Genomic DNA, 18,572 nt, shown 5'->3' with positions numbered 1-18,572 from the left:
TTTATTGTGAAAAGCTGTTTGAAATTTATAGCAAAGTTTGTCTCCGATTTCAAAGTTAGACGTCTCTCTAATACTTTCGTGATTGATGCGTCAGACCGCCTAGGCAGAAGTAGTGCAATCAATATCGCTTAAAACTGAGTGGAAAATGATTTGTCACTGCAAGCTATGGTCATAAATGATGAACTGTTTTCATTTAGGGTTTTGGCTTTCTTTAGTTTCTCCATAGTACAGGGTATAATTTATAAAATTCAATATGGTGTGATTAAATGGTTTTATGGTAATTTTATTAGATTGGATATTGGACACGGTTTTAAACTAATTTCAAAAGAGAATTAATCGCTAGCATATAAGATATTGTTTATAGAGCTATAAACGTCCCTGGAAATTGTGTTTTATGTTAAGCTTGTATGTATAATACTTTTGCATGCAAGATAAATAGGTTATTTATACAAGCAAGGCAAAGATTTTACTTTTAGGTCACCGGAAGACACTTTGTGTGGTTAAAATCCAAGGTAACAAAAGCTACCGAAACATAATTGCTTTGAGTATTATTTTTTTTTTTGCTCTTTACATCTAGACACATAATAACATTGGGAAGTCCCATCATTTGAGGGTTATGTCGACAATGACGTTAGACATTGAATTTTTCTATTTTCTGACACTCTATTAAAATTAAGAATATCTTTTTGGTCTGGTGCTGCTGCAACTGTTTTGCTGCACCTTCTGGATAATATTGTAGGTACACCGTCATATTCTCGGGGAGATGGCCTGCCTTTATTTGACTCTTCCTATGCATTTTGGACAGTGCCCTAAACTTGCACCTTATTATTAGTAGATCTTCTACATTTGCTCACAAATTTCCAGCGGTTTTGCCAAATCGTGGGTAGCTGTAAGGGGTTATTCTGTTCCCCGAAATTTGATAGCTTTGCAGAAACACAGGCTATTCAGCTGAAATCATTTTTGTTTTATGATATTCAGCTGAATTGTTCAAAGGGGAAACCATATTTCTACCAAACGAGTCGTATTTCGATTAAATTTGTAATAACGGAGAAAATTGACAGCTACAGTAAGCATACATTCCAACAAGGAGATTGTAAAAGAAAGAGAAAACATTTACCCAGATGACATCAAAGACTACCTGTGGTGATCCATTCTCTAGAAGAATCAAGGGGTTTACCCTGTCAAAACGGGTTACATTCAATCAATCATTCTCAAGTTTATTGTGGAGCTGTATTTCTCTTTTCTCGTTAACTGTTTAATTGTCATCCACTGGATATCCCTCTAATAGGATTTCTCGGAATAAGATGTCAAATGATGAAATAAATGAATCCATCCCATCGTCCCCTGCCATTGTTTAATTTAACTATCTATCTAGTAATTAGTGTTTCCATTCAATTCCATCCACATTAGTTTTGAAGCACATGTCGAAGACCTTTCCACACTTGGCATTTGTATCTCAAGTATCTTGCAATGAAACTTTAGTACCAATCAAGTTAATTGTATTATATTTGAGCACTTTGAGATTGTAGCGTCAAGTAGTCCAAAAAAAAAAAAAATGTACCCGATCAATGACTAAAGATGCTCGGTAATTCCTTTGATTAGATCCCGAGTGACTCTTGTCGTACAATATGCCTCATTAAGCTGAAAACGTTTGTTTCATTCGGATGAAATCATGTAAAGAGCATCTGATTTGGTGTCTGCTATGATATTACTTTTGGGATCATTGGTGCACGATAGTGACAGCCCGCAAACAAAAAATGTTCTGGTCGCTTCGGCTCAGGGGCTCTGCTACCCGATTTGACCTTTTTCTACTCCCATCGGGACCTGCTGGAAGGGTAGTAATTATTGTACAGTAGGTGTTGTGGTATGCGGTAATGTCAACAAAAGTAATATGATTGAGGAATAAAAATCAGGCAAAGAGCTGTGGGATGTTTGATTAAAAAAACAAATCGGAAGTCAAGATTCGTTGGGAACCTGAAGTAGGTCAAGCGATGTAACCTCCTGTGTATTGACCTGTGAGTTTACTCTAGTCATCATGTACAAACCTTTGTGCAATGATTTTGTCATAAAAACCTGGTAACTAGGCAGAAAATTAAAGGAAAATTAATAACTGCAAATGTGATTTGCTACTTTATTCTACTAAAATCTGCACGAGGATATGTGACATTAGGCATAAAGTTTGGCCAATGAAGGAATAATTTAGCATTATTTTCACATTTTCTGTATAGATTATACTGTGAATGCGTAATGCAATAGCCACATATATTCCATGTTGGAGGTGCATACAGTAATAATGTGAGAATACGTCTGTACAGTAGCTTTAAAGTTTCTGTAATTCACTTTTGTCACAATTTGGACTCAAAATAGAAAGACATATTGTTTCCACCTTGATCTATTTTTAAATATTACTAACAAGTTAAGTTGCCAAGCAACTACAATAAATAGCCTGTAGAGCTACCAAATTCATTGTTTTCTTCTCACCGGTTGAAAAGTGCAAACCGTCTTTCGCCCAAGTTTCCAGGAAATATTGGTCTGTCTCTCCCTTTCTTTCATCTTTCAAAAAATGGTTACTTTACTTTCTTACCGATGAACTCATCCAAACCGTCTCGCAGAAGTGTCTACTTGTATAAATGGAGACCATTTGCTCTTTGTTCCGTTTTGTTTCTATCAAAACCTCTCTCGATGTGATCACAATTGATTAAAATTTTGGTAACGAAAGACGGGCTTCTCTTGTCGTCATGGAAACGTGTGTGCCGCGGTATCGACACTTTCTTTTCTTCCAATAATGTGCGGCGTGCAAATTCTTCGGCGGCGTTAGCGGACTTGACAGAGGGAGACGTAGGAAAGGAAGGTAAAACCTTTGTCTGTATTTAAGATCTAGTCAACGTTTTCATAATTGCCAAGACAACCACACCAGAAGAAGTACAATGTTTGCTCGCTTGCCTTCAATACTGCTAGTAGACTACTGTCGGATGTTGGAAGGGATTTGTTATCATATCTCCTCGGACTAAATGGAAACAATACTTTTGGCGTTGAGACACAAGAAGTGTTTTTATCTGTATCATTTCATCTAAAGGACCAACTTTTGTGATTTTTTTTATGATTTTGGTTCTGATTTTTTTTATGAAACTGCTCTGTCTGTTTTCGGAATTTCAGAGACCTTTTCTGACTCTGGTAGGTAAACTTCATAGCCATGTTTCTGTTTTGTTTATACTTTTTTTTCTGCTGACTCATCTGGCCCCTACATATAAACATAAACATTTTTAAAAACCATGTTCAAAGTGACTAAAGAAAACTTTTGAGTTCATAAAAAATTTCCAACTTTTTTTTTTTTTCTGTCCGTACTATTTGGTTTCATTTCTGTATATTTAATTTCCCGATTTGAGGACTAAATTTGGCTAGATACATAGAAGACTGCACAATAGTTGAAAATTAAATTAAAATGGGATAGTTGGCTCATAGTTCAGCTTTTATAAATTGGTCTTTTTTAAAGTGGGCCAAAGAATTATCAGTGATTGCGAAACACATATGAAATGTTTTCTTTGGGCCCTAGGATTACACACAATGACAAGAACACTGTCACACACTGACTGACTCTAGATGTTGATGTTGGACACTAATCTTAACAGCTCTCATGAGTGCTGTGTTAAGTACAGCGAAAGAAATAAGGCTTTTCATGATCTCCAGATATTGCAGTAAATGAAGCTTGGCACACAAAAATATATTAGAGTAAGAGTTTCGTTTCTTCTACTTGAGGTAGGAAGGCCTTAAAGGACATGTATTTGCAATCTAATTAAACGTTTATTGCTGGTAGAGATTTTATTGACTGGTCAGAGGATTTCCTGAGAGTTCCTCTCTGTATGGTGTCAGGAGTTAGTTAGTGACAGTTGCAGTGCACAGGGCTCGGTGTAGACTAGGAAATTATTAAAATAACCTTATATTACTGTACATGTTAGAATTATGCTACTTTGTTATCTAGAGAAAGCATATAGTGAATGTGTGGACCTATATAGAAAAGTGTTGTAGCTACGCCGGCCGGCACCAGCACTAACGTTTACCGACAGGTACTCCAAGTAAAAAGTTCTAATACCGACCGGCACTCACGCTTCTGATCGACACTCACGCTTCTGATCGACACAAAATGACTGTAAAAGAAATCTCTCTCACTCGAAACTGATTTGATCTTTGGAAAACCGCCACTCCAGAAAGTTCAACCACCACCTGCAAAATCCTAGCTACAACCCTGCTAGAGTTTACCTCAACATTGATTATTTGTTGTTATTGTTACATTTGCATTTGTGACTTTTTGACAAAAAATTTTACTAAATAATTACAAGTTACTCCAGTCTGACAGAATTATCGATGTTAAATTTATCACAGTTTTGTTTACAAGGTGTTTGTTTTCTGGAAGTGTTGCAGACATTTATTTTGGTATGCAGGAACTCTTGAAATGGAAAAAAGGAAATGAAATACCTAACCAGTGTAACTGGTAGAAAATTGTTACATTAGCACCGTTCGCAGGGAACCAAAAGGGACATGTATTGGCAGTGGCGGAGCGTCCATACAGTCAGAGGGGCGGGGGGCGCATGCCCCCCCCCTGACGGACTCAAGTGGACTGTTGGCGCCCTTTTCAGCTCTTTACCACTTTTTACTTATTTGCGATTATTGACTTTTTTATTGCGCTCTCATCTACCTATTGACATTTGACACAGTTTGTTGGTGTAATTTGGCGATGACTCCTATATATTCTTTGTTTATCTGCAAATTAGCCAGGCCCGGAAAGGGTCATTTACTCAAAACAATTCTGTACGCTACACGCCAACTTGTGGTGGCGCTCCGCTTAGATAGTGTCGAAAGCGCCCCTACAGACCATTCTCGCCCCTCCTGACCAATTCCCCTAGCTCCGCCATTGCGTATTGGTTCTAGGAGGAGTTTTTTCTGTCATCTTTCAATTTTTGTTATTAACCTTTGTCACCTCTATTATGCCTCAAGTTCATTCACACCTTATGCACTCTATTCAATTTAAAAGATGCAGCATTTGTCCAATCAACTGTTGTTTTACATTCATGCATGTGGACAGAACTTGGAATCATACAGTGCAGTAGCTTCTGGTTATCCCACAAGCTCTTAAAATAAATCCTACAGATAACTCTCGGACAATTAGACCGTTTCCTTTCTTTGATAACGCTACAGACACTGCCTGGGTGTAAGTCAAAACATAGCCTACGTTTATGAGACGCTCTTCGCGATACATTTTCCATTTGGGATGTTCAGAGAAGCCACCATGCATCACATGTACATGAGTAACGTCTCTGTGCTTAAACAGAAAAATTTATAGATTTTGATCAATCAATTTGATATTTCACAAAATTTAGCATATATTCCTTTACATACAATTATAAGATTTGCTATCAAGGCAACATGCCAAAGAGGCAGGGGGGTAAGAGCCGGGGGGGGGCACTGGGAGCACGTGCCCCCCATTTTTTTCCAAAATAGCAAATGTGCCCTACTGGCAAATAAAATGTACCCTTTAAGGCTTTAATGAAGAAGCCAAGTTGTTAATTTTAATATTTTATTTTAATTATTCCTGTGCACCATAATAGTATTGATAGCATACTAACACATATATATTTAAGTGATATGAGCCGATGTGTATCGGTTTATAGCATAACCAGTGGTGGTTTTGGAATGAGAAAGTGCCCCTCTGATGTTATGCCCCCCACTTTTTGGAAGCTCCCCCCCCCCGCCATAAGGACTGCTGCAGCAGCTGCAAACGCCTAGGCTGGATCAGATTAAAAATAATATTTTTTATTTTTATTATTTTTATTATATTTTTATTTATATTTTAATTTTATATTACATTAATATTAATAAGAATAATAATATTTTCTGAGCTCGTGCATTTTCAGATGTCGTTCTTTGTTTCAACAGTTTATCTTTACATATTTTTTATGTTTGTTTTTGGTTTTTCAGAGTTTCTTTGAAGCCCAAAACCGGGGAAAACGTTGATGACAGACTTAGAAAACGATGACTACCGATTCGGAAGAATTTTCATTCATTTATTTTCAAAACTTCTCCAATGGACACGTGGCCGAATATTACAACAACAGGACGGACCGGTGTACCAGCTGGATCTTACTACCTGCCGAGAACCTCTGGCCGAGATGGATCCGCGGCGTCCTGTACCTCACGGCCATGTTCTACATCTTCATGGGGATTGCAATAATCAGCGACGTTTTCATGTGCAGCATAGAGGTGATCACCAGTAAATCGAGGACGGTCTACAAATGGGACCCCGAGAAGAAAGAGACGGTGAAGAAGGAGGTGTTGGTCTGGAACGAGACCATCGCCAATCTGACTCTGATGGCGCTAGGGAGCAGCGCGCCCGAAATCTTACTCAGCGTGGTCGAGGCGCTGCAGAACCTCTCAAGCAATAAGACAGAGGACAGTCTAGGGACCTTCACGATCATAGGCAGCGCCGCCTTCAATCTACTCATCATCACCGCGGTCTGCATCACGACCGTCAAATCGTACGAGATCAAGAAAGTGAAGGAGTTCGGTGTGTTCATGCTCACTTCCATATGGTCGATATTCGCCTACCTGTGGGTCTATGCGGTGGTCTTAGGATGGTGGTCTCCGGGGGAGGTAGAGACCTGGGAAGCCTGGGTGACTCTAGCTTTTTTCCCGTTATTAGTCATTACCGCATATTGTCAAGACAATGGTTGGTGGGTGAAATTGTGGTGGAGATTCTCAAAGGGAAGGCCCACCATCTCGAGCGAACCTTCGTCTAACGAGCAGGCAAACGGCAGTCATATGGTGAGTTCCGTCAAATCGTATTTTTCCTCAGATTTCGTCGCTCGTTTAACTTGCTTTTTAATTGACAGTCATTCTCTCTATCTCACCTGTCTCATCGCTACATGTGTACTTCCATTATCTAGCATACTGTAATTTATGTTATACAACACCTAATTATATTCCGGCCATTTGATTGGTCAATTGCTCGTCGATTGCATGCAAAATCTGCTCTGTTGCACGCTATGATGACAGAACCATGCGTTATACTTTTTTGATAGCACTTTTTTCAATGGTCAGAGAGCAGAGAAACCTGTCTGTTCAAAACAATCTGTTGCATGAGTGCATTTTACATCCAATTATATCCAAATTTGAAGGTGTTGTATAAAACAAATAATGAATGGTTTCCATTCGTGCAATAGAGCAATATTTCATTCGTTGAAAGATGTAATTTGTTCCATTCAACTCGGCTGCGCCTCGTTGAATGGAACATTCCATCTTTCAACTCATGAAATATTTGCACTATTGCACTCATAACCATTTATTATTTGTATAATAGTTCAGCATTGCACCCTATTGAGGTGATCCACCACTTCCAAAGCCTGTAGTGGTCGCGATCGTGCGTGAGTCGTAAAGTACGTAGCAAAAGTGCTAATGACTGTTAAATCGATCGACTGCAATCTATAATTTCAGTAATCTTTATACGACTTACAAAAGTGTAGATTTCTCAGTTTGCTTTGTTTATGTATCCCACAAAATTACTCCAATGTTTTTGATGGAAAAAAGGTCACTTACACTTGATGATCTTTTCATCCTAAATCAAACTACTACAGAAAAAACTCTATGTCAGTGGAGTTCTCTATAAATTAGTAGCCAGGGTACTCAAGTTATAGAGTGTGTTGTTGAAACCCGCATCGCTGTGTTTATATGTATCTAAACGTTCTTGAATTACCCAATGACATGAACATCTTGGAAAATTCAATCAGCGGGTCTCGAAACTACCGTCAAAAGCAGTTGAAGCCTGGAAGTAAAATGTACACACTTGTTTCGTAATATTAGCGGCCTAATCGCAAATTTAAACAGACAGGCATGAACTGCTAATTTCAACCGTTCATCGTCGGTGGTTGAATTACTGAAGGCTTGCGGTTTTTAACCAGGTAGACTTTTTCATATATGAGACCTTATCGTTTGTAATTTATTAATAATATTCTGTAATGAACTGTGCACCGAACAAGGGTACAGTTACTTTGGCTGTAACAGTTGTTTCAAGCTGACAACAGTGCAGTGACTTGTATCAACTCTTTCCAGCATGTTCATGATTTAAGCAGAGGAATTTCAGACATTTACATCTTTATTTTTATATTTATAATATGATAAAATATAGTGTTTTAGTTTTTAATGAACAATGGGAAATAACTGAGAATAATAACATTTATTTGAATGCTGTTCCACTGTTTACAGAACTTTGTTTGCATGAATTTCTCTTGAAATCCAGTGCCTGCCACTACTAACTGTGGCTTTTAACTGACAAACCCTATTGGCTGCTGTATATAGGAATCACAATCAACTAAGTGTTGGATAGTTCAGTTGGTGGAGTGAAACCCTGATGTCAATGGTTCAAGTCCTGTATTTACTTCACTCCTCCCTCACCTGTCTCCCCACAACCTTAGCACTCTCGTTCTACCGTGCCTAGAATAAACTGGTAACCTTCTTAAACACTGTGCGCCCTCTATGATAGGCCCCTCCGGTCAATGCCCTCCCTTCTCATTCTACCATCCAAAGTGCCAGCATCGTGCATTTTTCGTTTGGATTATTTTCAACGTAATTCGTTCGGAACTGTTCGGAACCATCAACTAAGGGCTGGGTAGTTCAGTTGGTAGAGGCCAGTCATGTAAACCCAGATGTCAATGGTTTGAATCATGTTTTGGTAAAAAAATTCTTTGCATTTTGATGAAAAAAAAAGCAGTCAACATAATTTATTATTTCCACATTTTTTTCCCTTTTTTTTCAAAGCAGATGGTGGTGATTAGTGTGGTTGTTATTCTGAATTATCTGTTTTATTAATCTCTTTGGGACTTGTTTGGTTTTGTCATTTCAAAACTTTGTTGTCAGTATTTTAAATAATCAAATTCTAACAACACAAAAAACAAAATTTGCTGTAGAAAATATAAACATAAAATAAGAGAAGACTGCCCACCCTCTACCCCCCCCATAGTCCATATTGCACTTACCTTAACCTTAACCTTAAATCTCTCTGTGCCAGAAGGCACACAAGTCCCGGACATCAATCCTCCACTGGGTCCGGTTTGCAGCTGCGTGGCGTGCAGAGTTCCATGTACTCCAGCCTGCGCAGTTCCACTCCGCCTCCACCATTCTTCGCCATGTGGTTTTCGGGCGGCCTCTTTTTCTTCTTCCTCCAGGTGTCCATCCGAGGGCCACAGCACAGTCGTCGTTTTGGTCTTTTCTCAGCACATGGCCGATCCATTTCCATCTCCGTCTCCTCACCTCCTCGCTGATCTTCTCTGCCCCTGCCATCTCTAGAACTGTCTTATTTGAGACGTGCTGTTGCCATCTGATCTTGTAAATCCTCCTTAGACATTTGGTCTGGAAGATATTGCACTGGTGGCCAGAGAAAGTGATATATTTTAATAACCTTCTTGTACAGCCAATATGACACAAAGCCTTACATAAATAAATAAATCTTACATACATTTCTGCTCTATGCATTATCTGAATAGTAATTTACTTTTTATAAGCCGTATAAATGTCATATCACTCTCAATAATACTTCTGTATTAAGCAGAGTTCAAGGCTCTGACATACAAGTAGGACATTTTCGAGTGAACTTGTTTCTTTGATTTGCCATCATTTGAGGACTGACTTGCCAACGATAAAAGTTCCTGATGTTTTAAATTGAGCAAATTTATAACTCGACAATTTATCTCCATCTTCTTCATCCTTCAGAACGTTCGTGTCGTTAACGGTATCGGGAGAAGACACTCCATTCTTCACGGTCCTTCTCCGCAGTTGGTAACTCTAGAAGCTGAAAAATCCCTCAGGTAATTTCCAGAGACAAGTGGGGGGTTCTTTAACTCCCAAAGGCTCTGTGCCCCTGGTGTGGGAAATGATTATTTGTAAAGAAAAGTATGGAATTTTACAGCAAATAAATCTCCCAATTGAGTATAGCTTTTCAGGCTTTCAGGCTTTCAAGCAGCAACTGCTTATATGAATACTTGATCAACTGTAATATAAACTGGTCTTTTAATCTCTTGATGTGATGTGGCTATACTGTCTGTTGAAAAAAAAAAAAAAATGTCAGCTTGAACAGTATGACAAAAAGCTGTGTCCAGTTGCCATGGTAACGGAAGCTGACTCTCATCATTAGCTGGATCCAATCAAACATTGACACCTCCATGGAGACTATTTGTCCAATGGTTGTATGTATTGCATGACTTATAAATGTTACAAAATGTATTAAAAGTAGTTATACAACCACCTAATAATATTCCGGCCATTTGGTTGGTCAATTGCTCGTCGATTGCATGCAAAATCCGCTCTATTGCACTCTATGAAATAGAACCATGTGTTATACTTTTTTGATAGCACTTTTTTCAATGGTAAGAGAGCAGAGAAACCTGTCTGTTCAAAACAATCTGTTGCATGAGTGCAGTTTACATCCAATTATATCCAAATTTGAAGGTGTTGTATCAAACAAATAATGAATGGTTTCCATTCGTGCAATAGTGCAAATATTTCATTCGTTGAAAGATGTAATTTGTTCCATTCAACGAGGCGCAGGCGAGTTGAATGGAACATTCCTCATGAAATATTTGCACTATTGCACGAATGGAAACCATTCATTATTTGTATATTACCATATTAAACTTTGAGGGAATTAAATTCTCTTCAATGACTGAATGCTAATTCTTTGCATACCTCCTTGAGACAATCTTGGTCCAATGGTGATATATTTTTAGACTGTTAAATGAAAATCATTACAAAGATCTGTTAAATAATGTACTGTATGTGGAGGTTGTACAACTGCATGTAGATCTATGCATGGTACAGCATCACTGCCAGCATTTCATAACTTACTACAACTGCTTTGATCACAAATATTTCCAGCCTGGATAGACAATAGAGCCTCCATCTGAACAACATCAACAATCTGCCAAGGGCGGGTAGCCATAGTCTCTATAATCAAAATTTTATATTGTGGATTCTACATCTAGACATGCAAATTGCCATCGCTCCAAGTTTTAATATCTCGGGCTTTGAGACTGTCAGCCATTTGGCGCAATCAAACGCACAAAATCGACTCAATTTGTGGGAACCTATTCCTTATCATCTCAATCATCAATCTCGTGGCAGCATCGTCGAGCCGCCGAGGAAATAAATATAACAACATTTTTAGCAATTTGACTTAGCAGTCTTAACAACAAGTACTAGTACTTCATCATCACAATTTATTATTTTATTTTCTACTTTACCGCTTGCTATGTATTTATCAGTAATGCAAGTTCCCTTCACAATGTCAATAACACACTGAATTCCTGTGACTACATCTCTTTGAACTCAACCGACAAAAATGACAAAATCTAATATTCATGAATTGGGCTTCCCTTGCTCGTTATTTTTACATGAAACAGTAGCAGGAAGAAAGTGAGTAATTCTAAAGGAAAAAAGAGGCTTTCGATTGAACTGCAATTTAAACTGGTCTACTGGAGTGACAAGGGCGTAGGAACCGGGGGGGGCTGGTGGGGCGCCAGCCCCCCAGTGAAAAATATGGGGGGGCGGAAGTATCATTCCGTCCCCCGCTCCGCAAGTCAGAAACCCCTTTTTCATTTCCAAATGAGAAAAAAATCTCATTTGGAGCACCAAATTGTATTTAAGGCCAGGTGAAAATGCAAAATTCTTTACAAAATGGAGTGAGAGTTGAAGTGTGCTATATTGCACCAAATTGCATCTGTGGCCACCTGGAAATGCAAAAAAAATCCAAGAGAGGGGGACACCCCCTCCCCTTAGACCCCTCCCCCAGGCCAGCCATCAGTCTTCAGCCCCCCCACTCAAAAGTACCTTCCTACGCCACTGTGGAGTGATATTACACCCGGACATGTCTTGACTCAAGGTTGTCTTACTCTGGAATTTACCAAAAAAACAAACGCAAGGGGTTGGGGAGGAGGGAAGGGGTGGGGGAATACAAAATGTTATAATTTCTTATTTGTGATAAAGTTTCCTTTTGTAATGAGCTGTAGGGAGATCTTTATCCCAAATTTTGTAAATATGGTGTGATAGATAGTTGCCTTTCCAAAGGGTGGTTTGTTGATATGATAAACCAAACATGTAATTTGTTAATGGAACTTGTTATGACTGTCGGTGTTACTGTTCAGTGATGAACAGATCAATTGTTCTGTTGGCATGTAAACATTAATATTCTTTCCGATAACTCAGGCATGAGACTCTTCCGCGGAAACGCGGATTTCCGATTATTTTTTTTTCATGTTCGCGTTTTTTCTCGTAATTCGCGTTTTTTATTATTTTTTTTATTTAATTTTTTTTTTTTTTTTTTTTTTTTTTTTTTTTTGCCGAACATGCTGGACTGTGAAGGGAAGGAACACCGAATTTGGTTCAAAAAAGCTAATGGATAAATTATACAAGCAGAAATTCCACACTTTTTTGGCGAGTTACGTGATGTGATAGATTCCATCTAGAGTCCACCATTTTGCATTTAAGCCCTCCTTACCTGACAAAAAAATTCTAAAGGGGAGGGGGACACCCCCTCCTCTTAAACCCCTCCCCCAGGACGGCGATCGATAAATTTCAGATTTTTTTCCCCCGGCTCAGTCTCATCCCTGATAACTGCATACTCATCAAGACATCTGTTGCAGGGCCTTCATACATGTTTTCCTTCCTGATCGGTGCTAGTAAGTCGGTTTACCGACGACCAGCTATCACTTAAAAAAAACTTTCTTTGCTCTCGCTCGACTGAGACGCACTTAACAATTATTGTGTCAAAATGGAAATTGACACGTTTTATCAGTTTCCTACTCGGTCGACTCTGTACGTAACATCTTCAAAGTGTTCCTCTTCTTCTCGATTACATCCATCCGAAAACATACTTATCCCCGGAAAAGGTGTTAACTACATGGTGGTAATTTACAATGTGTTGACAGCGGTATTGCATATCCACTTAGGATTGTTTAAAGTAAAAAAAAAGGAGGCTTGAGTACCTGGATATTTCAAACAGGAACTATCCATCACACGAGGTGTCAAGTTTTGCCACAGTTTGTTTGGAATCATCTCCCGCTGTAAATTATTAAGCCGAAGCTTCTTAAAGGATAGATATCATAGCCGGGTACGATGTTAATTAAAAATAGATGAAAATGGGGAGTTGCTGCTTTTTCGCAAGATAGCATTTTCAAAAAAATGGTGAGAACATCTTATATATTTTTGTAATCATTCTGTTTGTTTTTAATTTAAACAACATCAACGTTTCTGAGAGACCTTTTTTAAGTTCCTCTGTTCTAATTGATGGATGGGTGGGTGGGTATGTGGTGGTGGGGGTGGGGGTGGTAGGTAATGGAGTTGGGGTATACTTTAGGCTGGTCATGGTTGTGTTGTGAGTCAAGGCACTTCAGTAATAAAGTTAGGTATATATAGTCGAACAGTTTATGGATAATTCTTCTGTCCTAGACACATTTGTTTCATAAATTTTGGGTGAGATGTTTAGCATCATTTCTGTTACAATGTATCAAAAACCCAAACCACAAAAAACAATTATACAGATGAACACTTTCATCTGAACAGAAAAAACATCTTTAACAACTGTTTGAAAAGGAATAAAGTAAGTCAATACTCTGGTACCACGGAGCATATAGGTCAATAATAGAATGAAACTAGTAATTGATATGCTAATTAATTTAAAAGATATGTAAATTAGAGAGATGCATGGGTAATATATACACAAGACACCGTGTGGACGTTGAACTTTAAATGAACCAGCTCAATTGACTTTGTATATAGCGTAACGTGATGTTGGAACAGATTATTGACGAGTCATCTGTGGTTACTATGCATGGTCAGTGATTTAATTAAAGTCCAGCCACAAGATGTATTATCTCTTGAAGATATCAATATTTTGTTTTGGTAGTGGTAATTGTCTTTGGGGGGATTGAATAAGTCAGAATAGTGACAAGCAAATTCGCAGAACATACAATATCAGGCTTTTATCAAAATTTGTATTCATATTCAAAGTGTATTAAAATTCTTTTTAAATTGGGCAAACAATAAGCATACATGTACAAACTAAGCCTGACCTAAATACATGCACTTAGACTGTATGATTTTATCTGATAATTTATAGGCTAGAGACAATTTCATATTTTCTGAGCCCTTCAGTTCCCATCTTCTTGTGTGCTAGTGGAAAATGTTAAGAACCTCCAGTGATGAAAGTAGGGCAGTGGCAAAGAGTCACATTCTGAGATCTGTAAAGAAAGAATATGAATCTCCCAAGAGAATAAAGTTTCTTTTCCCTACTTAAAGAGATGTATTACAAGATGCATCCGATCAGATAACAGACAGCAGACATACATTGATCAATTTTCCCTTCAAATGTTTTAGTTACACCTTTATATCGGCTGATTCGTAATGGATAGCTACAGTTTGCCAGACAAATGACATTTAACTTACTATTTTTTTTTTTGGTGGTGGTGGTATGGAAATGATTTGCTTGGCTTTCATTATTTTGAAAGAATTTTACCTTCAGTTGGAATAAGGGGAAGGTTTTCTCTATAAATTAGAAGCTGACAAGTGGAAATGCAGAAGAAGCATGACATGAGATTAGGAATCGACGTCATTATCCGTCGATCATCGGCTGCTGCCATAAGACTCAGTCGTATAGAGGGAAAACTTAGGGATAGACTTCTTGAATCGACTTTGATGGAGATTTTGCTACAATCTCAGAAGGAGTCAGGGTGAAAAAATCGAGTGAAATTCATTAATTACTGGCTGACGAAAGTTAATTTGGCGACATAAAAAACTGAGGGAATTTTTGTCTCAACCTTGATCATATTATAATTTTTTTGAGTATGTACCCATTCAGTTTGGTCAGATTCTAATGAAACATTCTATGAAATGCTACTTTTAGATGAAAAAGGCTGAGTGAAATATAAAGACAATCTTTGGTTGGTAAACTGAACACAAACAAATTACAACTAACATAATGTTGTATAGCTTTTAAAGTTATTAAAGGCATTGAAGACTCACGCACAAAGAAACCTCTGATGCCGGTTATCTGACCTAGTTTCGAATGAGGTGTAACAGAAGTGTTAGACACCACCATTGATTCCAGAAAATACACACACAGCTTGCTACCGTCGGTAATTAGACACTAGTGTACAGTCAATACATGCAGCAACGTTCAATACCACAACACAGTGTACATAACAGCGACGGACTTCGGTCTAGATAAAAGATAACAAGGTATCACGTTACATTAACTGTCTGTATTTTGTCAGAGGGTGGCACGCAGTTTGGGGCGAGTCTTCAATGCTTTTATAGGCCTTCGTGGACCGATGCATATTCACAGATATAAAGTTTACAACATTTTACCTTCAATGGATATGCTAAACATAAAGGTTGCTATTAAAGAACACACACATGATCATATCATTCTTTGTGGAGTTACATACTATTTACTGCATTAATCCCTTACCTGTCTGGTCTCTACATACATTCTCTAATTTACCTAGCTTCATACAAAGGAAAAACGATACAAATTTTAATAAAGCACCGTGGCCCACGTTGCCATCGCTATGGTTTGTAGCCATCATCTGTGGTTACCTTCTTCGAAAGAGCAAACTTTATATTCTCAATGATCGGCCTCTTTCAAAGATCGAATGCTAGATTAATTTGAACTTACAAGTAGTAGTTTTATCACCTCTTCAAGTAAAAAAAAAGATGTAAAAATTAGTTCATTACCAGTTTTTGGTTTTGCCATTTTCAAATCATGTCATTTTCTCAAGTTTAAGTCAAAGAGGAAATCGACTTGGATATATTCCTTTAGATCATCCCATCGAAAACAGTGAGATATTTTTTCTCTTTTTCCTGTGATTATTGACGTGTCTTAAGATGGTAATTTCTCTCTGCTGCCCATTTCTTAAGTGTCCTTGCATTCCCTGTCATTATCAACTGCAATCATCACAGATCATCATGTCATAACTTAGTTTGGCTTTACTAATGAATGATAATTGCTGTCATTTGAAACGATTTGAAACATCAAGATGGACAAGTAATTCCAGTTCAATGCCGTCTGATGTGCGTAAAGAGGAGTTGTAATCAGCGGCTAAATTTATATTGACTGTAACTGTACGGGAGGGTGCGTGTTTGCTGCAGCAGCATATCATCATGTTTCAGGCCCAAACAGTAGGCAGGTTAAATTGGGAAGGGAGAGGGGGAAGGGGGTGAAAGTTGGCTGTCTCAGGGGAGAGGTTGCTACTTCCCCTTGATTGGGTAAGAAAGGCTTAGATGCAAAATGTGCTATCATATCCATCATTTTGAACTACATCTGTGTAGTACAAGTTCAAATGTTTCCAGTGTTTGTTACAACTTTGCATGTGTGTGTGTAACAAAATGTAAGCAATTTTAGGGGGGGGGGGGAATTCCTAATAATGTCCCTTACCTACGATCATGCTGTATTCGAATGTTGCTTATAAGTAAAATGTTTCATGTCGTATAAAAGTTGTATTTTAAGAGGTCGTAACCTTACATCATTACACGTCATGTAATATATATTGTACTATTAGTCATACTGTACCTTATAGTTTGTTAAGTGTATTTTAAGTATAATATTGGGTTGTAGTATGTGAATTACATTGATTTCTCCTATAAAAAGTGAATTATTAACCATTTTATACAGTGTTTAGAACTTCTATGATCCTCATGTTTAAATTTAATTTGTTAAAATTGATATTCATTAAGAGTTTGTTGTTTTTGTCTAATTTCATCATTACTGACCATGATGTTGGATTGACTAAAAATGGATTATTTTCAGTTACCTTATGTTACTACCAAAATGGATCAAATTCAACACCAATTTGGACCTTTAAGATACAGTAGTAGCTTTTTGCTTTACATTAAATTCATCGTTTTTTTTAAATTCACAGTCAGCAGAATTTAAGAAGGATACCAGAAGAAACATTTACTATCCATCCGTAAGTATCAACAGCTTTGCAGGCTCAAACTTTTTGTATATTCACAATTTTTTTTTTAGCATTTATATTTTTTTGAAAAACTGTATGAAATTTAATAACCAGCAATCAAGGCACCTCACTAAGAAATCTTATCCATTGGGTTAACCTCCTTCTCCAATGGGTTAACCTTTTGGACAGAAATGCATTGCTCTACTTGTGGTAAGGTACCTGATATGAAACATAAGCTAGGCCTAGTTTTTGTAAAGTGTGGTAGGTCTAGGCTAAGCACAGTACATGTATTTTGTGTTTGCTTTAAAAATTGCAAATGGGTTAGTCTCTAGATCTGAAACATTTGTTGTGACATAGCAACAACCTAAATAATGTAGTTGATTAGATTGATATCACTTCTCACTTCCCTGTCTCTTCACAATAATGTCACTCTCACTGTCCTATGTTTAGATTGGTATGAAAATTGGACCGTGTAGCACTGTCCTCTCCCGGTGACTGACCCAAATAGTGTGTTGAAGGGTCTCATCCTAATCTCCAACCTATCATATGGCAGTGAAGTTAATACACAGCGAAAAGTCAAGTAGCTTCTTTTACGTAGCCATCTCCGTGGTTACTTCAGACGTGCTACTACGGCAACAAATACATCTTAATGTTACTCATGTTACTCTTGTCAGGGTCACAGAGGCACCGAGTGATTGTCCCAGACTCCAGACCGGACACGACGAGGAGAAACAACAACATGCCCGAGCTAGGTAAGCTTTATAAATATAGAGACGACGTTTTTCGTCAACCTTTTTACGATCCATCGGTGTACTCTATAACCCTTTAAATTCTTCAAACGAACGCAAAACAATTGTGTGTGTTAAGAGGTCTCTCTGTTAGTTTTGATCCATTTCTGAAGATCACTGTGTCATGTTGTGATGGTAATTATTGACCATTATTCCAGGGAAACCTAGCCTTATGGCCAAGTAAGGTGGACTATATCTAATAGGGACACAAAAATCATCGCTATGAGAACTATTTAAAATTTATAAGAAAATTCTTTGGAAATCTAACCTATTGTTATTTTTATGAAATTTATTACTATGACAACACCATCATTGAGATGACATGTCGCATAGGTAACCTTGAACGTTCCTTTTATATATATCGAATATCCTACAATTGGAGAAAAAGACGAAAAACTATGGATTTTGGAGAAGAACAAAATTGATTCGCTTCTATAGCTAAAAAGAGAGCATTCAAATAAAAGTCAATGATTTTCAATAACAAAAATTTCATTATGAATTATGAAAGATCCTTTTCTCAAGAAGGTTATAAAATTCACAGCATCTGTCTGTATTGCCTTGAACTTGTATTCTTATTACAGTCATGTATTTCAATTTTCAAGTCCTTGAAAGGGCATTACTTCCAGGTAGCTTCTTGCCTTTAAGCACGTCTGACAATATCTTCTTTCTCGAGATGGTAAAGGTTTATTAAATTTAACAAAAGAAATGAGACAAATTATTAAAAAAAAAGAGCAAAGAGAATCTGTTCTTTAACGTCATGTGTAGTTATCGCGGTTGGAAGGATGATGGGGAT

The 18,572-nt window shown here is 37.7% G+C and overlaps 1 protein-coding gene across 9 annotated transcripts in view; it reads left to right on the top strand.

Moving 5' to 3' along the window:
- LOC139978326 (sodium/calcium exchanger 3-like) overlaps positions 1-18,572 on the top strand; it is a 121,296-nt gene that overhangs the window by 33,597 nt on the left and 69,127 nt on the right. For 8 of the 9 annotated variants that reach the window (XM_071988424.1, XM_071988421.1, XM_071988423.1 and 5 more), the window contains exons 3-6: positions 5,974-6,816; positions 9,757-9,851; positions 16,956-17,003; positions 17,666-17,743. In XM_071988424.1, coding sequence (XP_071844525.1) covers positions 6,028-6,816; positions 9,757-9,851; positions 16,956-17,003; positions 17,666-17,743 — 1,010 coding nt within the window. In that variant the 5' untranslated portion in view covers positions 5,974-6,027. Of the gene's footprint in view, positions 1-2,461; positions 3,175-5,973; positions 6,817-9,756; positions 9,852-16,955; positions 17,004-17,665; positions 17,744-18,572 lie in introns of those variants that run through there. The other variant, XM_071988426.1, reaches the window with a different exon arrangement.

The sequence above is a fragment of the Apostichopus japonicus genome, chromosome 13 (assembly GCF_037975245.1).
Source record: "Apostichopus japonicus isolate 1M-3 chromosome 13, ASM3797524v1, whole genome shotgun sequence".
NCBI lineage: Eukaryota > Metazoa > Echinodermata > Holothuroidea > Aspidochirotida > Stichopodidae > Apostichopus > Apostichopus japonicus.
The sequence above is the reverse complement of the archived record's forward strand: the minus strand, read 5'-3'. Positions and strand labels throughout refer to the sequence as shown.